This window comes from Heterocephalus glaber, unplaced genomic scaffold (genome assembly GCF_053883595.1).
Source record: "Heterocephalus glaber isolate CG9 unplaced genomic scaffold, H.glaber_assembly_v1.0 deba00001481, whole genome shotgun sequence".
Taxonomy (NCBI): Eukaryota; Metazoa; Chordata; class Mammalia; order Rodentia; family Bathyergidae; genus Heterocephalus; species Heterocephalus glaber.
The window spans coordinates 33,046,976-33,064,455 of NW_028258317.1; the positions used below are offsets into that span (position 1 = coordinate 33,046,976).

General features: G+C 35.0%; 1 protein-coding gene across 4 annotated transcripts in view; it reads right to left on the reverse strand.

Moving 5' to 3' along the window:
* Positions 1-17,480, reverse strand: part of Dennd4c (DENN domain containing 4C) — a 118,363-nt gene that overhangs the window by 33,270 nt on the left and 67,613 nt on the right. For all 4 annotated transcript variants that reach the window (XM_004838333.3, XM_004838332.3, XM_087183421.1 and 1 more), the window contains 8 exons: positions 14,407-14,552; positions 12,426-12,461; positions 12,213-12,343; positions 10,109-10,241; positions 7,009-7,215; positions 4,993-5,121; positions 2,772-2,916; positions 2,370-2,516 (listed from right to left, as the gene is read on the reverse strand). In XM_004838333.3, the coding sequence (XP_004838390.1) occupies positions 2,370-2,516; positions 2,772-2,916; positions 4,993-5,121; positions 7,009-7,215; positions 10,109-10,241; positions 12,213-12,343; positions 12,426-12,461; positions 14,407-14,552 (1,074 nt within the window). The remainder of the gene's footprint in view (positions 1-2,369; positions 2,517-2,771; positions 2,917-4,992; positions 5,122-7,008; positions 7,216-10,108; positions 10,242-12,212; positions 12,344-12,425; positions 12,462-14,406; positions 14,553-17,480) is intronic.

Below are 17,480 nucleotides of genomic sequence, written 5' to 3' on the forward strand. Positions count from 1 at the left end.
AAAGTTCTACAATTAAAAAAAACTAGTAACAGTGATAAAGTTATGAACGAAAGACACATAAAATATGCAGTACCTTCTGTTATCTACAACTTATTGCACTGCCACCTAGGATTTAGGTTTATCATATAACAAAAGAATTAAATGTCTCTAAATATTACTATTTCGAATGACTACCTTCAATTGTTTTCTCATTGGCCCTCTCAGAAAGTCTGATGTAGCTACATACTGCCAAGAAATGGACAACAGATTAGGAACAGAGTAAATTACTAAATCCAGATATTTCTCAAATAAGCTGAGTGATCAGTATTGAGTAGCAAGTAGAAAGATTCCACATGATAATCCAGAAGAAATGAGCAAGCTAAACATCTAGGCCAGAAGGCTTTCAAAAAGTACCAGTGCTATCACCTTATGGAGACTGGTGACCACTATGACATCCGTATCTGGGCTCAGTTGTTTGAAATGCTGCTAAAGCTGGAAGCAGTGGTATGTGCAAGGGATCCCAGCCACGTGGGAGGCCAAGGTGGGAAGATTTGGAGTTGAAGACAACATATCAAGACACTCTCCACCCAGGGAGGGACTAAAAAGAAATATATAAGAAAGAGATCCAAAGGTTCTTTGCAACTATAGATTGGGATCTTAATGCCAATTACCTGGATATTCTAGAATATTCTTTCCCATTAAAGCATCAAATTACCTTTATAATGAGACAAGCTTAAAAATATGGAGGAATAAGAGTCAAGGGAGTTTTATATTATCATCACTATTCCTGGTAAACTGGTTTAATACCACAAAATTACTTTCTTTTTTTTTTTTTTTTCATACATGAAGCCCATTTCTTCTAAAGCATTATGAAAACTTACTGGAGAAAATAAAATAAGCTACAATCAAAGTCTCATAAATATCCTATTTACAAGCATGACTGAAAATTTTAAAAGTTAATTATAAACAAGATTGAAACCTATAGCCTTATGTTGACTTCAATGATTTACATATATGCGTAATATTATGGGAAGGTAATTTTCAAACACAAAACTTCAGCAGAACAATTTTAGAAAGCAATGAGTACCTCAATAGCTGGAATAATGAAATTCTTTGGTGCCTACAACATTACATAAAGCAATGGTATTAAAACCAACCTCAAAATAAGAATTATAGCAGGGCATATTTTCAAATATAAATATGTTCTGCAAACTGACCATAAATGTTAGTTTGGTATTTTCATTAAAGACTACATATGACAGGGAGACAGATCTGCAAAAGGGAAGGGGATTTCAAGATGGAGGGAGGGGAGGAGGAGGAGAGGGGAAGATGATAAAAAAAGAATTAAGATGTTCCCCCAATGAATGCAAGCATTATGTACTGCAAACATGTATTAATAAAAATAAAAAATTTTTCAAATTTTTGTACAATTACCAAGGAAGAAAAAAAGGCAAAAAAGTGAAAATTGTTTCCCACCTGCAGTAATACTTAACACTTAAAATACAACAAAATATCTTTCCCCCACCCTTGTATGTCAGCAAAATTTAACCTAATAAATGGGAAATTACCTGAAATGGTTACTATTCAAAGGCAGAGTTAATGCACACGTGTTTCCACAGCTTCACGGCATAAAAGTCTGTCTGCACCCACACCATGACAGCCAAGGACAAATGCAGCACCCAGACAGCACAGAGCAAAAGCAGAGCAACAAAGAGCAGAGAAAAGGAAACTTCAGTCATTGAGACAAGTCCTTCAGATGAAGCACAGGAATTAGAACTCTCTTTAAAGGAAGACTTGAGATTTTAACAACAATGGCAACAAAACAACACAAACAGGAGGATGTGCAACACACATATATCTGCCCAATGTTCCACTTTAATTACACTTATTTCTAACTTCAGAGGACAGAGATTATGCCCATGCTTATGTCTATACAAGTAGCATCTCAGATTTTAAAATATATGTACAGTGTGTCCTTTAAAATAATGGAATACTTTTTTATCATGTTGTGTGACTTATTTTCTTCCCTCTTTAATATTTATAACCTCAATGTCTAAGGTGTATTTTCCATTTAATGAAAACAAGATTTGTGAGTTGTGCCACTAATGTTCAAGTTCACTAACAATTATATACTTTCACAAACTGATGATAAATACAAAGAAGCACCATGCTAAAGCACTGTGCAAAGTACTCCAAAGTTCAAATACTATCAGAAATAAAAGTATATAAAAAAAAAGTATAGTGGTGTAATTTCTTCCCTTATTAATATATACTATTTTAAAAGTATTTCATATTGCACAAACTCAAGGAGGGTAAAAGTTTTTGGAAGACAAAAAAGAAAGATTTAACGTGATAGAACTGAAGGGTTAGTAAAATCCAGATTTTAGTACCTGTGCTGGAGTGGTTGCCAATGGAATCGAGCCTGGCAAAGTCTCTGGCGAAGACCGTGTGCTCCCCACTGTTAGCATCATTAGAGCTATCCATGCTACCATGGCTCGCTGTGTCCCCATCGCTTCCACCTGCAGCATGCTGAGGAGCTAAGGGACAACAGTTCAGTAACTCATGCACTAATAATCTGAACATTAACAAGAACTACCCACAGTCCACTTACAGAACACTTTCTAAATTTCTAAAACGTGTAACAACAATAATAATTTTGGACTATGGTAATGTCATTGATTGTATATGAAAATATGAATCAGAATTTCATTTGTTTTCTACTTAATTAAAACTTTCTATCCCTATAAAGCTCTGGTTCAAAGAGAAACTATCTTTTCAGTCATATGCATTACCTGATATTGAGGAGACCTGTGATTTTTGTATGGTCTTTTTAAGCGGCTGCCTAAATTGGGCCAAGCCCCGTACCACATTCCGTACCTTCGTCCATAAGAAAATACCACTACGTGTGCTTGTAGGCCACGGGCTCTCCAAAACTACCTAAAGATAAAATAAAGGTAAAAATCTTTACTAGGAATATTTGATTTAAAAAATAATATATACATATATATGTCTGTGTAAGCAAACATGATTTTCTTTTCGGTGGTGGCTATTAGTATCTCAAGCCTTCCTTCAAAAATCAGTAATAGAGTCAATACACAGACATACAAAGAATTATACCAGCCAACTGGTAGATGGGAAAATGCTCTGTATCACTAATCATTACAGAAATGCAAAACCTAAATCTCACTTCACATGTTACAATAGGTATTATAAAAAGGAAAGATAACAAGTGTTGGTGAGGATATGGAGAAAAGGGAGCCCTTGAACACTTGGTCAAATGGATGTTAGTATAGCCCAGAGATGGAGAACCTTTTAGAGCTTTCAATGATACCAAACAGCCAGCTGCAGCACAAGTGCCATAGGTTTGTCACCACTGATACAGCAATTACGGAAATCAGTATGGAAGGTCCTCAAAATATTAAAATTAGACTACCATATGATATAGTAATCCTACTACTGGATATATATTCAAAGGAAATGAAATCAGTATCTCAAACAGATCTCTGCACTTTCATGTTCACTGCAGCATTATTCATAATAGCCAAGATATGGAATCAGTAGTGTCATCCATAACGACTGGATAAAGAAAATGTAGCACAGCTGGGCATGATTGTGCAAGTCTATAATCCAGGCTAATTTGGAGGCTGAGGCAGGAGGATTCCAAGTTTGAGATCCGGGAGGAGTGGAGGGGCAAGGGGAGGACTATTCAGCTTTAAACATGTACGAACCATTATGTTAAGTGAAATAAGCTGAACAGAAAAGACAAATACTGCATGATCTCACCTAAACATAGAATCTAAAGAAAATGAACTCACAGAAAAAAATGGTGGTTATGGAGGCTTGGAGTAGGGGCTTTGAGGTTAGTCAAAGGATATGAAATTTCAATTAAATATGAGAAATAAATTAAAGAGATCTATCTTATAACATGAAGACTATAGTTAATAATAATGTATTATACTTTGAAAATCAGTAAGAGAGTAGAATTTCAGTGTTCTCACCATAAAAAAAAATGAGAAAATATTTATTAATTAGCTTGACTTAGCCATTCCACAATGTCCAGTAATACCTTGGTTTACAAATGCTTCTGTTTGCAAACAATCTGGTTCACAAACAAGTGTTTGGCAAAATTTTGTTTCCGTTCAGAAACTCCACATCAGGTGACAACTCGACCATGGTCTTCTTTCCCACACAAACACAAACACAGCCCTCTTCCCCAAATCACAAACAAACTGAGTTCATAAGCCGAGGTACCACTGTACACGTTTCAAAACATCATGGTGTACATCACACATCTGTTTTGGGTTTTTTGTTTGTTCGAGGATAGGGTCTTTTTTTTTTTTTGGTACTAGGGATCGAACTCGGGTCCTTGTGCTTGCAAGGCAGGCGGCGGAACCACTGAGCTAAATACCCAGCTCTGAGATACGGTCTTGATATGTAGTCAAGCCTGGACTTGAATTTGTGATCCTCCTGCTTCTGCCTCCTGAGTGCTGGGATTACAGACATGCTCCATCACACCTAGCTTATATTTGTTTTCTTTTCTTTTTTTTTTTTTTAAAGTTTTTCAGTATTTAGGCCTTCACACTGAGATTTAATGCCAGCCTTATTTATTTTTTTAAACAGGGTCTCACTTAGTATATTGTCCAGACTGGGCTTGAACTTTCAATTCTCAGACTTGCAGACTACTAGGATGACGGGTGTGTGTTTGTGCCAGAAGACATCTGGCAATCTAGACAATTTTTATTTGTCAACTAAGGGAGAAAAAGGAATTATGTCCCTTAAAATTTCTTCTCAGAAAACTTCTGTGAGGGTTAGGGTTAAGGTTCGGGATAGTCTTGGAATTCAAGTACCTGAGTAATGGAGTGTGGGTACTATGGTTAGTGTTAGGGTTAGGGTAAGGTACAGTGTTGTAATTCAAGTACCTGAGTATTGGGAGTGTGGGTTTATGTTTATAATGTTATAAAAATTATCATCCTTAATAAGCAGCATATATTTCCTAATGTCAATCCTACTTACCTTGTTATAATAACCATAAGTGATAGCATTTGGCTTTATCTTAGCAGTTTTCATTTCAAATAAGACTCTCACTGCTAAAACAGGATGACTCCAAAGTCCACAGAGTTGCATTACTACTCGATAGCACACCTACAAGAAATAACACCAAAGCATTTCAGCACAGTGGTCTGTGACTTAAGATTTTTTAAAAGACTTTATTCAATTCTTTTTATAAAATTATAGGCACTATTTTACCTTTCATTCTAGTTTAAGCATCTTAGAAAATTATTTTTAAAACCTATTGATCAGCATTATTACTTCACAAAAGACCTATCAGACCATGATTGTTTAAGTCTACAAAAAGAGAATAACTGTTATAATCCATAACTTGAGAAAGAATTCATTCCTAAAATCAAGTATGATTAAAACAGCTCTCTCCCCAATCATTATGCTTTATATTGATTGTATGCCAAAAGAATTAAAGCCAGTGGCTCCGGGATGCCTGTGTAACAAACTGGATTTGTAAACTCATATCCTGGAAAGAATGAAAAACAATACACTGTAACATTATTATCAGAGATTTTTCATTTTAAATTCTAATCTGGTACCAGATACTATTTATAATTATCTTACCACCAAAAACAATTTCTAAAGGAGAAAATAACAAAGAGAAAAGCTAAATAAGTGCCTCAGTTTCCTCACTGCTAACTGGATAATAATAGTATCTACCTCTTAGGATGGTTTCTGAGGCTTTAGAGAGAATGCATAAAAATGTCTAGCATATTATTCACTGAGTGCTCACTGAGAGCCACACATCATATGTATATCAACTTATTTAACCTTAAAAATTATTAGTATATTTACAATACATAATCATTACATTCTTCTTGGGAACACATACACTAGCATTGATTATTTTTACAGCCCCTCCCCTCCCCCAGATCCCTTTTCTCTCTCCACAAACTACCTCCCTGTTTCCTATCATTTCTCTTTTCTTTTGCTCTCTAAATTATATTTTGGGTTTCTCATATAAGAGATACCAGGTAATATTTAACCTTCTGTGTCTGATTTACGTCACTTAGCTTAACCTGTAGAATGACGAAGGTACTAGTGACTATTACCTACACCAGTGGGTCTCCAGGGGCAATTTTGTTATCCAGAGGACATTTGGTAGTAAGATACTGTTGACTGTCCTGAACTATAAAGGGAAAAGGGGTATCACTGACATCTACTAGGCCGGCCAAGGATGCTACTAAACATTCTAAAATCGGGCCGGGGATTTAGCTCAGTCGTTCCGCAGCCTGCCTTGCAAGCACAAGGACCCGAGTTCGATCCCCTGTACCAAAAAAAAAAAATTTATCAACATTCTACAATCTACAGGTCAGTGCCTCAATATAATTAGTTATGTGGGCCAAATGCCAATAGTGCCAAAGTTGAGAAACTAGGAGCTAAATGGTCCAATGACCAATCTGAAACACAGGGCTAGACAACTCACCTTAGGACACTGGCCCTAAAATGAAAGCCACTTGCAAAAAGCTTACTCCCTACCTGTTCCTTAATAAAGTTACATTAGGAATAAAATAAAGTATTATGTTCTATTCATCGGGCAAACAATCTGGCCTAAGTGGGGAGGTCTTTGCTTTATTCTAAAGCAGTAATTTTTTAATAAATGTATTTTAAGATAAAAAATATAAAATAGCTCCACAAAAGAGCACCTATCCTGATTAATGAAAATATTTGAGCACACTTTAAAGCAACTAAGACCTAAATTTTCTTTCTTTTTGGTACCAGGGCTCGAACTTGGGTCCTTGCGCTTGCGCAGCAGGGGGCAAAACCAGTGAGCTAAATCCCCGGCCCAACCTAAATTTTCTTAAAAGTACAAAATTAGTACTTGCAGCAGTTGCTCAAGTTGTTTTTTTTGTTTTGTTTTGTTTTTTTGGTACTGGGGATCGAACTTGGGTCCTTGCGCTTGCGCAGCAGGCAGTGAAACCACTGAGCCAAATCCCTGGCCCTAGTTGCTCAAGTTGTTTTACTTGCCTCGTCTAGTGGGTCCACATCTGTTTTCCTCATCTTCATAAGTATGTCATATGCCTGCTGAAGCGCTCTGACCTTAGGATGAGAAACTCTAACATATGCTGGGAGACAGATGAACCATAAACTGTAACAATGACTGAACAGACACTTTGCCCATTGTGCTGGATTTATATAACATCTCTTCGCCAATTTATGAGCTGTTTTTATTTCCTAAAAGAGAATAAAAATATTATAGTATCTAATACAATTCATTAAGCCTGGGGAAGGGGAAAGGGAAAGAAAAAATTAATGTAAAATTTGACCCTAAAATCAAGCATTTGTTTTATAAGTATCCTCCTACTTAGTGCTACACAGTTCCCTAAACACTTATTTAACTGAAATACTACTTTATACTATTCTGCAACTACTTGTTGACAAGCATATATCTTCTAATAGACCGAAAATTCTTTAAGAGTAAATATCACAAATAATTGTATAATATAATGGTTTATAAGATTCTCTTCATACAGAAGGCACTCATATTTGATAGATGAAATGACAGCTAAAACCACAAACTCCAAATTCAGTCACTTATGGTTAATTCTTTTTTCTATTCTAATCTTGAAAAGCAATATTCATCTTACTCCTCTCCCTGCTGAAGTTGAAGATGTCCTAGGATACTGCCTGCCAAGATCTTCACTCTACGTATCACCCTCTCCGTCTCTTCCTGGATACAGTCCTGTTTTAATTCTCTCACTAATCCCTTGAAGACTTATTCCTTTGTAGTCAGAGTCTCAGAATAATCAAAGACTTCCTAATACTTTGACAGGCATGCTTTCTTTTTGATTTTCATTGTGACCAAGGTGGAAGAGAGACTAGGTATCAAAATCATTTGCTGGTGATTTATCAAACTACATACTCTGAGAAACTATAGAGTATGCCAGAATTGCATTGTATGCCTTGCAATACAGATTACTCTACTAGAACGTACTCTTAATTTTAAAATATTGGTATATTTACTTTCTTTTCTAACTCTTAAGAGATCTGAAGATACATTTGAAACTACATGCCCTTGTTTTTCTGAGATCCAAGGTCCTTTTCTTTTCCAGCTAGCCTAGGGAGGGGGATCTTGTGTAGTCATCACTGGCACAACAGCAGCCAAAATGGAGTTCAATCCCTTTGTGACTTCAACCATTGTAAAAGACATTTCAATGCATCGTCTCACATTTGCAGGAAAGATTATGCCTTCCCCTATGCCCATCTAAGAGGATAAACTTCAGGTTGTACGAGTACAATATACAGGCCAGCAGAGTGGCAAAGTAGTCCAGGATTACAAAAGAAATGTATCATCTCCACTGAATGGGTGCAGCAGAAAGGACCAATGACAACTGTCCTGTGCACATTCACCCAAGCAAGGTGGTTAACACAAGGCTAACACTCAACAATGAACACAAAAAGATCCCGGAACAGAAATCCAAATTTTGCCAGGCAGAAAAGGAAAAGGACAAATAAAAGGTAGAAGCAACTCAGAAAAAGTAGGACAAAGTAATCTTACATACAGCTGTATTAAAAACTACTAAAATGAAAAAAAATCTGCCAAAAATGAGATTGAGAGGCTGAGTAGTAAAATTATCCCATTTTAGAAAACTGCCTTCATTAAATGGGTCAGTTTTTTAAATTCTTTAGTTTTGCCTTCAGACTCATTGAAAAAAACATGAACTGTATGAAATTAAGGAATATTTCAGGTTCCTCTAGGATTTAGAAAATTACTCAAGAATTAGTAAAACCAAAACTAAGGTTTTCATTCTGAAATTTTCCATATTCTGAAGTACCTCAAAATGTCAGTGTATATATAAAAGTGCATATAAAAGATGTTTAATTTTTATGGAAACTTAAAGTTCTTTATGCCTAAATCAGATATAGTAATAAAACAAGATATGTAGGTTGTCCTAAGTTATCTTCCTTTAAGATGTAATAATTGGGGTATGAAGTATATTTTTACATTAGCCACCAGGAGAATCCAAGTCAAAAACATAATGAGATACCACTTCATACTCACTAGTTGGCTATAATAAAAAAGACAGAAAATAAGAACTGACAAAGATATTGTGAACTGTTAATTCTCATACGTTACTGGTGGGAGTGTAAATGGTCCAGCCACCTCGGAGAACAGCCTTTCCACATGACACAGTGATTCTACTCCCAGATAGATACCCAACAGAAATGACAACATACACCCACACAAACACTTGTACACAAATGTTCACAGCAGCATTATTCATAATAGCCAAAACATAGGAATCACCTACATGCCCATGAATAAATAAACAAAATGTGGTGTATCCATACAATGGAATATTATTCAGCAAGAAATGAAGAAGTGATACATGCCATAAAGTGGATGAACCTTGAAAACATCACACTAAGTGAAAGAAGCCAATCACAAAGGAACACATATTGTACAATTCTATTTACAAAATGCCTAGAACAGATAAATCTGTAGAGATAAAAAAACAAATTACCAGTTGTCTAGGGCTGTCTAGGGCTGTCTAGGACAGAAGTTATGGGGATTCATGGCTAAAGAATTCGGGCTTCATTTCTGGGTGATGAAAATGTTCTAAAATTAACTGTGGTGTCAGGCATGATGGCATATGCCTGTAATCCTAGCACCTGGGAGGCCAAGGGATGAGAATTGCCGTGAGTTCGAGACCAACCTGGGCTATATAGTGAGATCAAGGCCAGTCTGGACTACATAGCAACACCCTGTCTCAAAGAAAAACAATTAACAAATTAATTAATTTAATTGTGATAGAAGTTGAACATCCTATGGACATAACACTGTATACTTTAAATGGGTAAATTTATAGTATATGAATTATATCCCAATAAAGTTTTTAAAAACTATATTAGTTCCCAAAGATTATTTAGAGCATAAACATCCACATTTTAAAAATTCACCCTCAATATCTTAAGGAGGGCAGTTATGAAATCTAGTTAAAATCTGGAACACTCAAAATGGGTCTTCAAGCAGTTGCAGAGGGTGATAATGCTACCCTATAAACTCACAGCACATATACGTATTTTACACTTTAAATTAACATGTATTAGATAAAGAGTCTCTGACCTGTTTAGTTCTTTTAGCCATGAGAGCTGGGCTGTTTGTAACGCTATTCCCAGTAGGGTGTCTACTAAAACAAAGTTTCAACTCCTGTGGTCTGTCAAAAACTTTAAGATCCAGTCTTGGAAAGTATTTGTAACTAAAATAAAAAGCAAAAAATAGAACTGCTGATTTAAAATACATTAACTTTTCATACTGTTTCAATACTTAAGAATTTTTAAACTTCAAATAGTACCCAGTATTATTCTTTAAAATCCTTTGATTTTTTTTTTTTTCAAAACTATAAGATACCTATAGGATATGTATACTGCCTACATGGGAACACTGGCTCCTCATCTTCTTTGTTATTTTCAACCAATACCTAGAAAAGAAATCCCTCACATCTTACTTAACAGAGGAATCAATAACTCTCAACAAAATCTATGTGTTTAATGATAATTTATATTAAATGGAATAGTATAGTTTTTAAAATTTAAGTTTTTTTCATAAAATCATGTTGAGTCGGTATGTAAAAGAAGAAACCATCATATTTTTATTTTAGAGATGTACTATATAATTTAACCAATTCCTCACGGCTAGACATTATTATTATGTTATTTCTGAACTTCTGCAATTAAATATATTTATATGCACATCTTTGTGAATACTTTCTCTTAATTTCTTAGGATAAATGCCTTGTAATAGAATTTGTAGGTCAATGTTCATCAAGAGAATTAAAATTATTAATCACTATCAAATTATGTCCAGAATGATTCTATTGAACACATACTTCGATTAGTAGCATAACCTGTCCTCATGCAGTTAAGTTAAAAATACTTCTCCCCTCATCAGTTTGGTTTGCATTTCTTCAAATACCAGAAAAACTGAATATGTTTTCATATTACAGACTTTGGTTTTCTTTTTGGAAATTGTCCGTTTATTTTCTTTGGCCAATTTTCTTCTAGGCAATATTGCCTTTCCTTATTTGATTTTACCTTGTGTGTCAATACCAAATCATAACTCTATTTTTTGGGTTTTTTTTTTCGAGACAGGGTCTCGCAATGTAGTTCAGGCTGGCCTTGAACTCACTGTGTAGGCCAGGCTGACCTCGAATTTGTGGCAATCTTCCTACCTTAGCCTCCCAAGTGCTGGGATTACAGATATGTGTAACCATGCCTGGCTCCAAATTGTAACTTTAAAAAGTTAAGTGAAAGTTAAAAAAAAAAAAATTCTATTGAAATATAAATAGCTTTTAATTAAGCTACCTAATTCAGATATATATTCTTCATTCTCATGTAGTTCTGTTCAGATTATACATTAATTCTATATTTTAGGAAAGTATTTGTTTTATTTCACCTTATAGGAATTCTAGGAATACAGCCAAAGAAAATAACTGTACATGTTCACAAAAATATAGATAACAAAGAACTACAAACAGATACAGAAGAAACTATTTAAATAATTTCATACAATGTGGTCATTAAAAATTACGTGACAAAGAAGTTTAATGGCATAGAAAAATGTGCAGGTCATATAAGGGAAACAGGTTACAAAGAATATGTGTAAGATGAACTCATACATTCAATGCACATACACATGCATAGTTATTAGAAGTTGTATAGTACTAAAATGATGTATTAAGATTTCTTTTTTGTTCGATTTTTCTAAGTTTATTGAACTGTATATCATGATTATAACAATCATTCATTCTAAGTTCTTAAAGGATTCCCATACAAATCCTATTCTTCAGGTTTATTTTAACAAAGAATGACTCTTAGTCTTTTACTGTAAATTTTCCCTATCTTATTAATTAATAAGAATTCTGGAGTATTCATATTTGTAAAACTTTCAAAGGGAGTCAGGAGCTCACAGAAAGTTAACTTTTTTCTTCTTCAGAAGTGAAATGTTTACAGATTAGAATATGGTCAAATGTTTAGGTGAATTTATGATTAACATCTGGCTTCCTTTCTAACAAGACCATCCAATTCTTAAGTTACAGTACCTGGGGGCATCTCCATATAATATTCGTTTCTTAGTTCACTGAATTAATAAACGTATCTACTAATAACAACAAAAAACTGAAATAAACTATCCCATCTATGCCCCAGGAGCTCGTAAGATTTCTCGCTACCTGTACTTTGGAGACAGGTCCTTTCCATCATCAGGAGGCGGCTCAGGTGGCATTATAAATACAGTGTGCTCACTCTTCTGTGAATCATCTAGTTCTATCAACTTGGTATCTTCTGATGATTCAAAATCAATCTGAAAGTAATTATATCCTCCAATTAACCTGTGTATAAGAGCTAATTCTGAAATTTCAATACTGAAGTTTAAAAAAAAATACCTTATCTGTTTTCTCTATGCCTTTATCAGGAAACAACTACAAAAAGAGAAAAGAAATTCTCAGTGAAAATGTGGACTGTAAATTTAACAGAGATTTTTATCTTAAATCTCAATTTTTTAAAAAAACTATTTTTTTCAGAACCATACAGATAACAAAACATTTCACAATATATTTTCAGGTTCTACACTTCAAATTATAGTATTCATGTTGTGGCCAATATGACAAAATAATTTTAGTTTGATTAGTTCTTTCAAAAACCTTATTCACAAACAAAAGATAGCCAATCATAAGAGTAAGCTGGCTTTTCAAATAAAAAATTCATGGGCCAGGGATTTAGCTCAGTGGCACCGTGCCTGCCTCACAAGTACAAGGTCCTGAGTTCAATTCCTGGTACCAAAAAAAAAACCCAAATAAAAAATTCATCATACTTAAACTCCTGCATTAGTGACTGACATGACCTAAGCTTCTAACTGGAAGATGTTGGAGTATCAATTTTATAAATGAACAAAAATGCCAAAAATCGTATCAAGAGTTTTGGACAGAATGGGATAAAATCATTTACTTCTTGTAAGGCACAGAATTCTTCTAAGGCATATGAAATGACCATACATTATATTGCAAAGAAAATAAAACCTATGATCTCACTACAAAATCTTATGATTCTCTCTCAGCTATCATTTGTGCTTTCTTTTTTTTTTTTTAGATTTTTTTTTTTTTTTTCTTTTTGGTACCAGGGATTGAAATCGGGTCCTTTCACTTGCCAGGCAGGTGGCGGAACCACTGAGCTAAATCTCCGGCCCCATTTGTGCTTTCTTATCTTTTTAGAATGGCTATGACCTTCCATCTAAGGCCCGCCCATTAAAAAAATAAAACATAATATTCTACCTTTTATGGACACAATCCCAAATTTTATGTAATACATGGTTCATGTTAACAACTATCCATAAGATCTACTTAGCAAAAATAAAAACCATATTAAAAATTAGAAAAAAAAATATAAGCAAGGTATCACTCCTAGAAATCCATTTAAACCTCCTTGGGATGGGTAGTAAAGCGTTAAAATTTAACATACAATATTTCCAAATACTGCTCATGAGGATGGAAGAAACATACTAGCAAACGTATTTGGAAAGACATTAAAATAAAACAACACAACTTTCATTACCACTGAAACTAAAATTTTTAATTGGAAAAAAATCTCAGGGCTGTGGATGTGGCACAGTGCTACAGCATTTGTTTTGCATGTGTCAGGCCCTGGGTTTGATCCTTAGCACTGCAAATAAAAAAATGAAATAACGAAAGAAAGAAAACTAAATTAGGGCCAGGGATTTAGTTCAGTGGTTCCGCTGCCTGCCTCGCAAGTGCAAGGTCCCAAGTTTGATCCCCAGTACAAAAAAAAAGAAAACTTAATTATAAAACTAAATCATGCCAGGCACAGTGGTATGTGCCAATGATCCCAGCTATTCTGGAGGCTGAGTAGAAGGATTCTAAGTTCAAGACCATCCTGGGGAGTTCACTGAGACTGTCACAAAATAAAAAAATGAAAAGGGATGGAGAGGCAAATCAGTGCAAGGCCCTAGGCTCAATCCTCATTACCATAAAAAGCAAAAGCAAAAGCATCATTAAATCATACTGTATTCATTTAAATAAAAAATATAAGATTTAGGAAGCTTAAGACAATGGCCTTAGTACTTAATAGTTACAAAACCAAAGTGAATTCAAAGAAAAAATTAACTATGTATAGTGGAGACTAGATACAACAAAAGTAAATGATTCTTATATTAAGCCCAGAATCAATCTCACACACACACACACACACACACACACACACACACACACACACACACAGCCTTACGCTGTCTTTCTCATATTATTTTGTGCTAATAATGATGACAAAGATGATCATGATCATGATCACAATGATTATAGAGGTAAACCAGTCTATTTTTTCTTAACATTAGTATATAGAACAAATTTTTACCTTCTCTATGCAATCATCAAAAAATGCAAATCCAGTATCTTTATCACTCACAAAACTGCATTCTTCAATAAAACGAATGAAAATCTGTGTTTTGGATAAAAGCGTATAGAATTTTGTATATGCACGATCTCTACTTTTTAAAAATCCTAAAGAAAACAAAATTATAATTAAAGTCAAATTTTAAAGAACTAAATGTTGCATTTTAATGTTGCATTATTTTATATTTACCTACATTACATTCTTTAGTATATGTGCTGCTGAAGCGAGCACTACATTACATTCTTTATACAAATACACATTTATAGAACCTTCTAGCAACCACATACAGTTCTGATTGACTCAACCATGAAAAAACTTAGACCACTAACCTTATCCCCGAAATCTGAATCCACTCTGAGGAGCCTCTAGCACCTCGGCTCTCAAGCAGAAATTCTTCTGTTACTCTTTGTGTTTTTGAGCCAATGGGTCAATGTGCCACCAGACCATTAATATTCCTATAGTGTCTTGTAAAAAATTTCCACTCAGTTCAGTATCTGGTTAACCCACCCTTCCTCCTCTAATCAGTTGTCTACTGACATCAGGGACACTGTTCCCTCCCTTTAATGAAGAGCAGGGCTCCTGATTTACAGTCTCCACTAACTCATGCCATCATTATTCCCCTGCTCTGGTAAGCACAAACCATGTAACCCTTGGCTCAGAATTCCTCGATTTTCAATGATCCAATGGTCTCTCTCACCTCCAACCCACTGACTCTTTTGCCTTTGACCTATGCCCTCCTGTCTTTACTTTTCTGCCTTTCTAGTATTGATGTTCCACATCCATATCTATTATTTCAATTATTTCTTATCAATATCCTCAAGCCTTTTTCTCTTTTGTCTTTTTGGTCAAACCTACCTGGCATAATGGAGCTCTGGAGGAATGTATTGCCTGCTTTCCCTGAATCTACACTAGGAATGACTGAACACAAGTTATGGGTTTAAAAAATTTTCCACATTGGCCGGGGATTTAGCTCAGCGGTTCTGTCACCTGCCTCGCAAGCGCAAGGTCCAGAGTTCGATGCCTGGTACCAAAAAAAAAAATTTCCACAGCCTGGCAGATCAGAAACCTGGATTATACCTTTAATTCCTGACCAGCAATTACAACATTTTTGGAATCAATGTAGTCTCCTACCTGTGTTTTCATTACAATTTCCAATTTTTCAATGTTCTTCCATGTCCTCATCCCCTACCCCAAAATGACCATTCCTTTATATTACAAAGAAAATAAAACCCTTAAATGGAAAAAATTCCAACAGTCGTCAATGATTATAATAATTCTATGGGTGCTGTTGACAGAGTCGACCAACATCTAACAAGCTATCCTGTCATCAAAAAGCAAGGAAAACATAAATAAATAAATAAATACATAAATACATAAATATATAAATAAAATAAAAATAAGAACCAAGATACATCATTTAAAGGTACAAGTTCCCAATGATGAATGTAACTGTACTGTATACCTAAAATGTACCAAAAAACTTAATGAAAAAAAAAAAGCAAGGAAAAACTATTTATACATCTGGACCAAACAATATGGAATTGTCTGTCATTTATTCAAAACAAAAGGGTTCAGAAAGTCATTTACAATTTAGATTACATCTAATAGACCAAATCAGGATGGAGAAACACCAACCAGGACGTCCATCATCGACATCTTCACCATTATGTTTAGTGGGTAGTCACTTTATTGAAATTATACCACCCACAGAAAAAGAGGAAAGGCCAACATAACACCATAAAGTGTGCTATTAAAATAAAGACAACAATGCAAAAAGAATTCGGAAAAAGACTAGATTCTACTGTCCAGATTTGTAACGTTGGGATGTGTACTGAATGTTGGTTTTTGGGGTTTTTTTTTTTGTACCGGGGCTCGAACTCAGGACCTTGCACTTTTGAGGCAGGCAGTGGAATCACTGAGCTAAATCCCCAGCCCTATACTGAATGTTTTAAAATATACCATACATTAAAAAATTACTGAACAAATCTGATAAAACTCATTTTTATATTCCTGTTATATTATCTTATAAAAGTTAATAAAAATATGCAATTTTTGATCATCCTATATTTAAATAATTGGACTGGTAAGTGGTTAAATACCCTTCAAAAGCTTCCAATTACTCTTAGGATAAAGACTGAAATTTAACCCTAAAAGATCCTCCATAATCTGGCTAACACTCCCCCTTCCTTTTTTGTTTGTTTGTCTGTTTTTTTAAAAACAGGGTCTCGCTATGTAGCCCAAGCTAGCCTTGAACTTTAGGCAATCCTCCTGCCTCAGCCTCCCAAATGCAGGGATTTTAGGCGTGCACCACCATGACACCCACCCACCCCCATTTAAACAACGGTTTTTGAGTCTCTTTTCCCTCCAGCTTTTACTTGATGCCTCAAGGTATTCTACATGCTGTGGGCCTCACTCCCATCCCCTTGAGACACTAATTATAGAAAAACCATTAAATAAAATAGAAATAGTATTCTCCACAAGTAAGCAGTAGTACCTTTTTTTCTTTTATGCATCTAGATAATCAGCAAAGCTACTACAAACAACTGAGTGAAAGGCTGACAGAAAAACTAAATGAATGAAGCACTAAAAGGGACAGCCAAGCATGTATATACCTCCAGTACAAGGCACGATAAGGAGAAGTAGGAGGCGCCGTGAGTTTTGACACTACTTGCCAAGAAAACCGAACCTGACTGGATCTCCTGGATCTCATCAAGCCTCCAGATCTACACCGATCTATTCACCCACTACCCACATGTGGCAATTCAGCACTTCAAAAGTAACTGATCCAAACTGAGAGGGGCTGTTACATAGAAATTACATGTTGATGTCAAAGACTTGGTATAAAAAAAAAAGTAAATATTTTCTAAGTAATTTTTAAAGTTTGATTATATGTTGAAATACTATTTTGGATGTATTAAGAGAAAGTACATCATTAAAATTAATTTCCTTTAGGGCTGGGGATGTAGCTCAGTAGTGCCGGCGCCTGCCTGGCAAACACAAGGTCCTGAGTTCAATCCCCAGTACTGGGGGAAAAA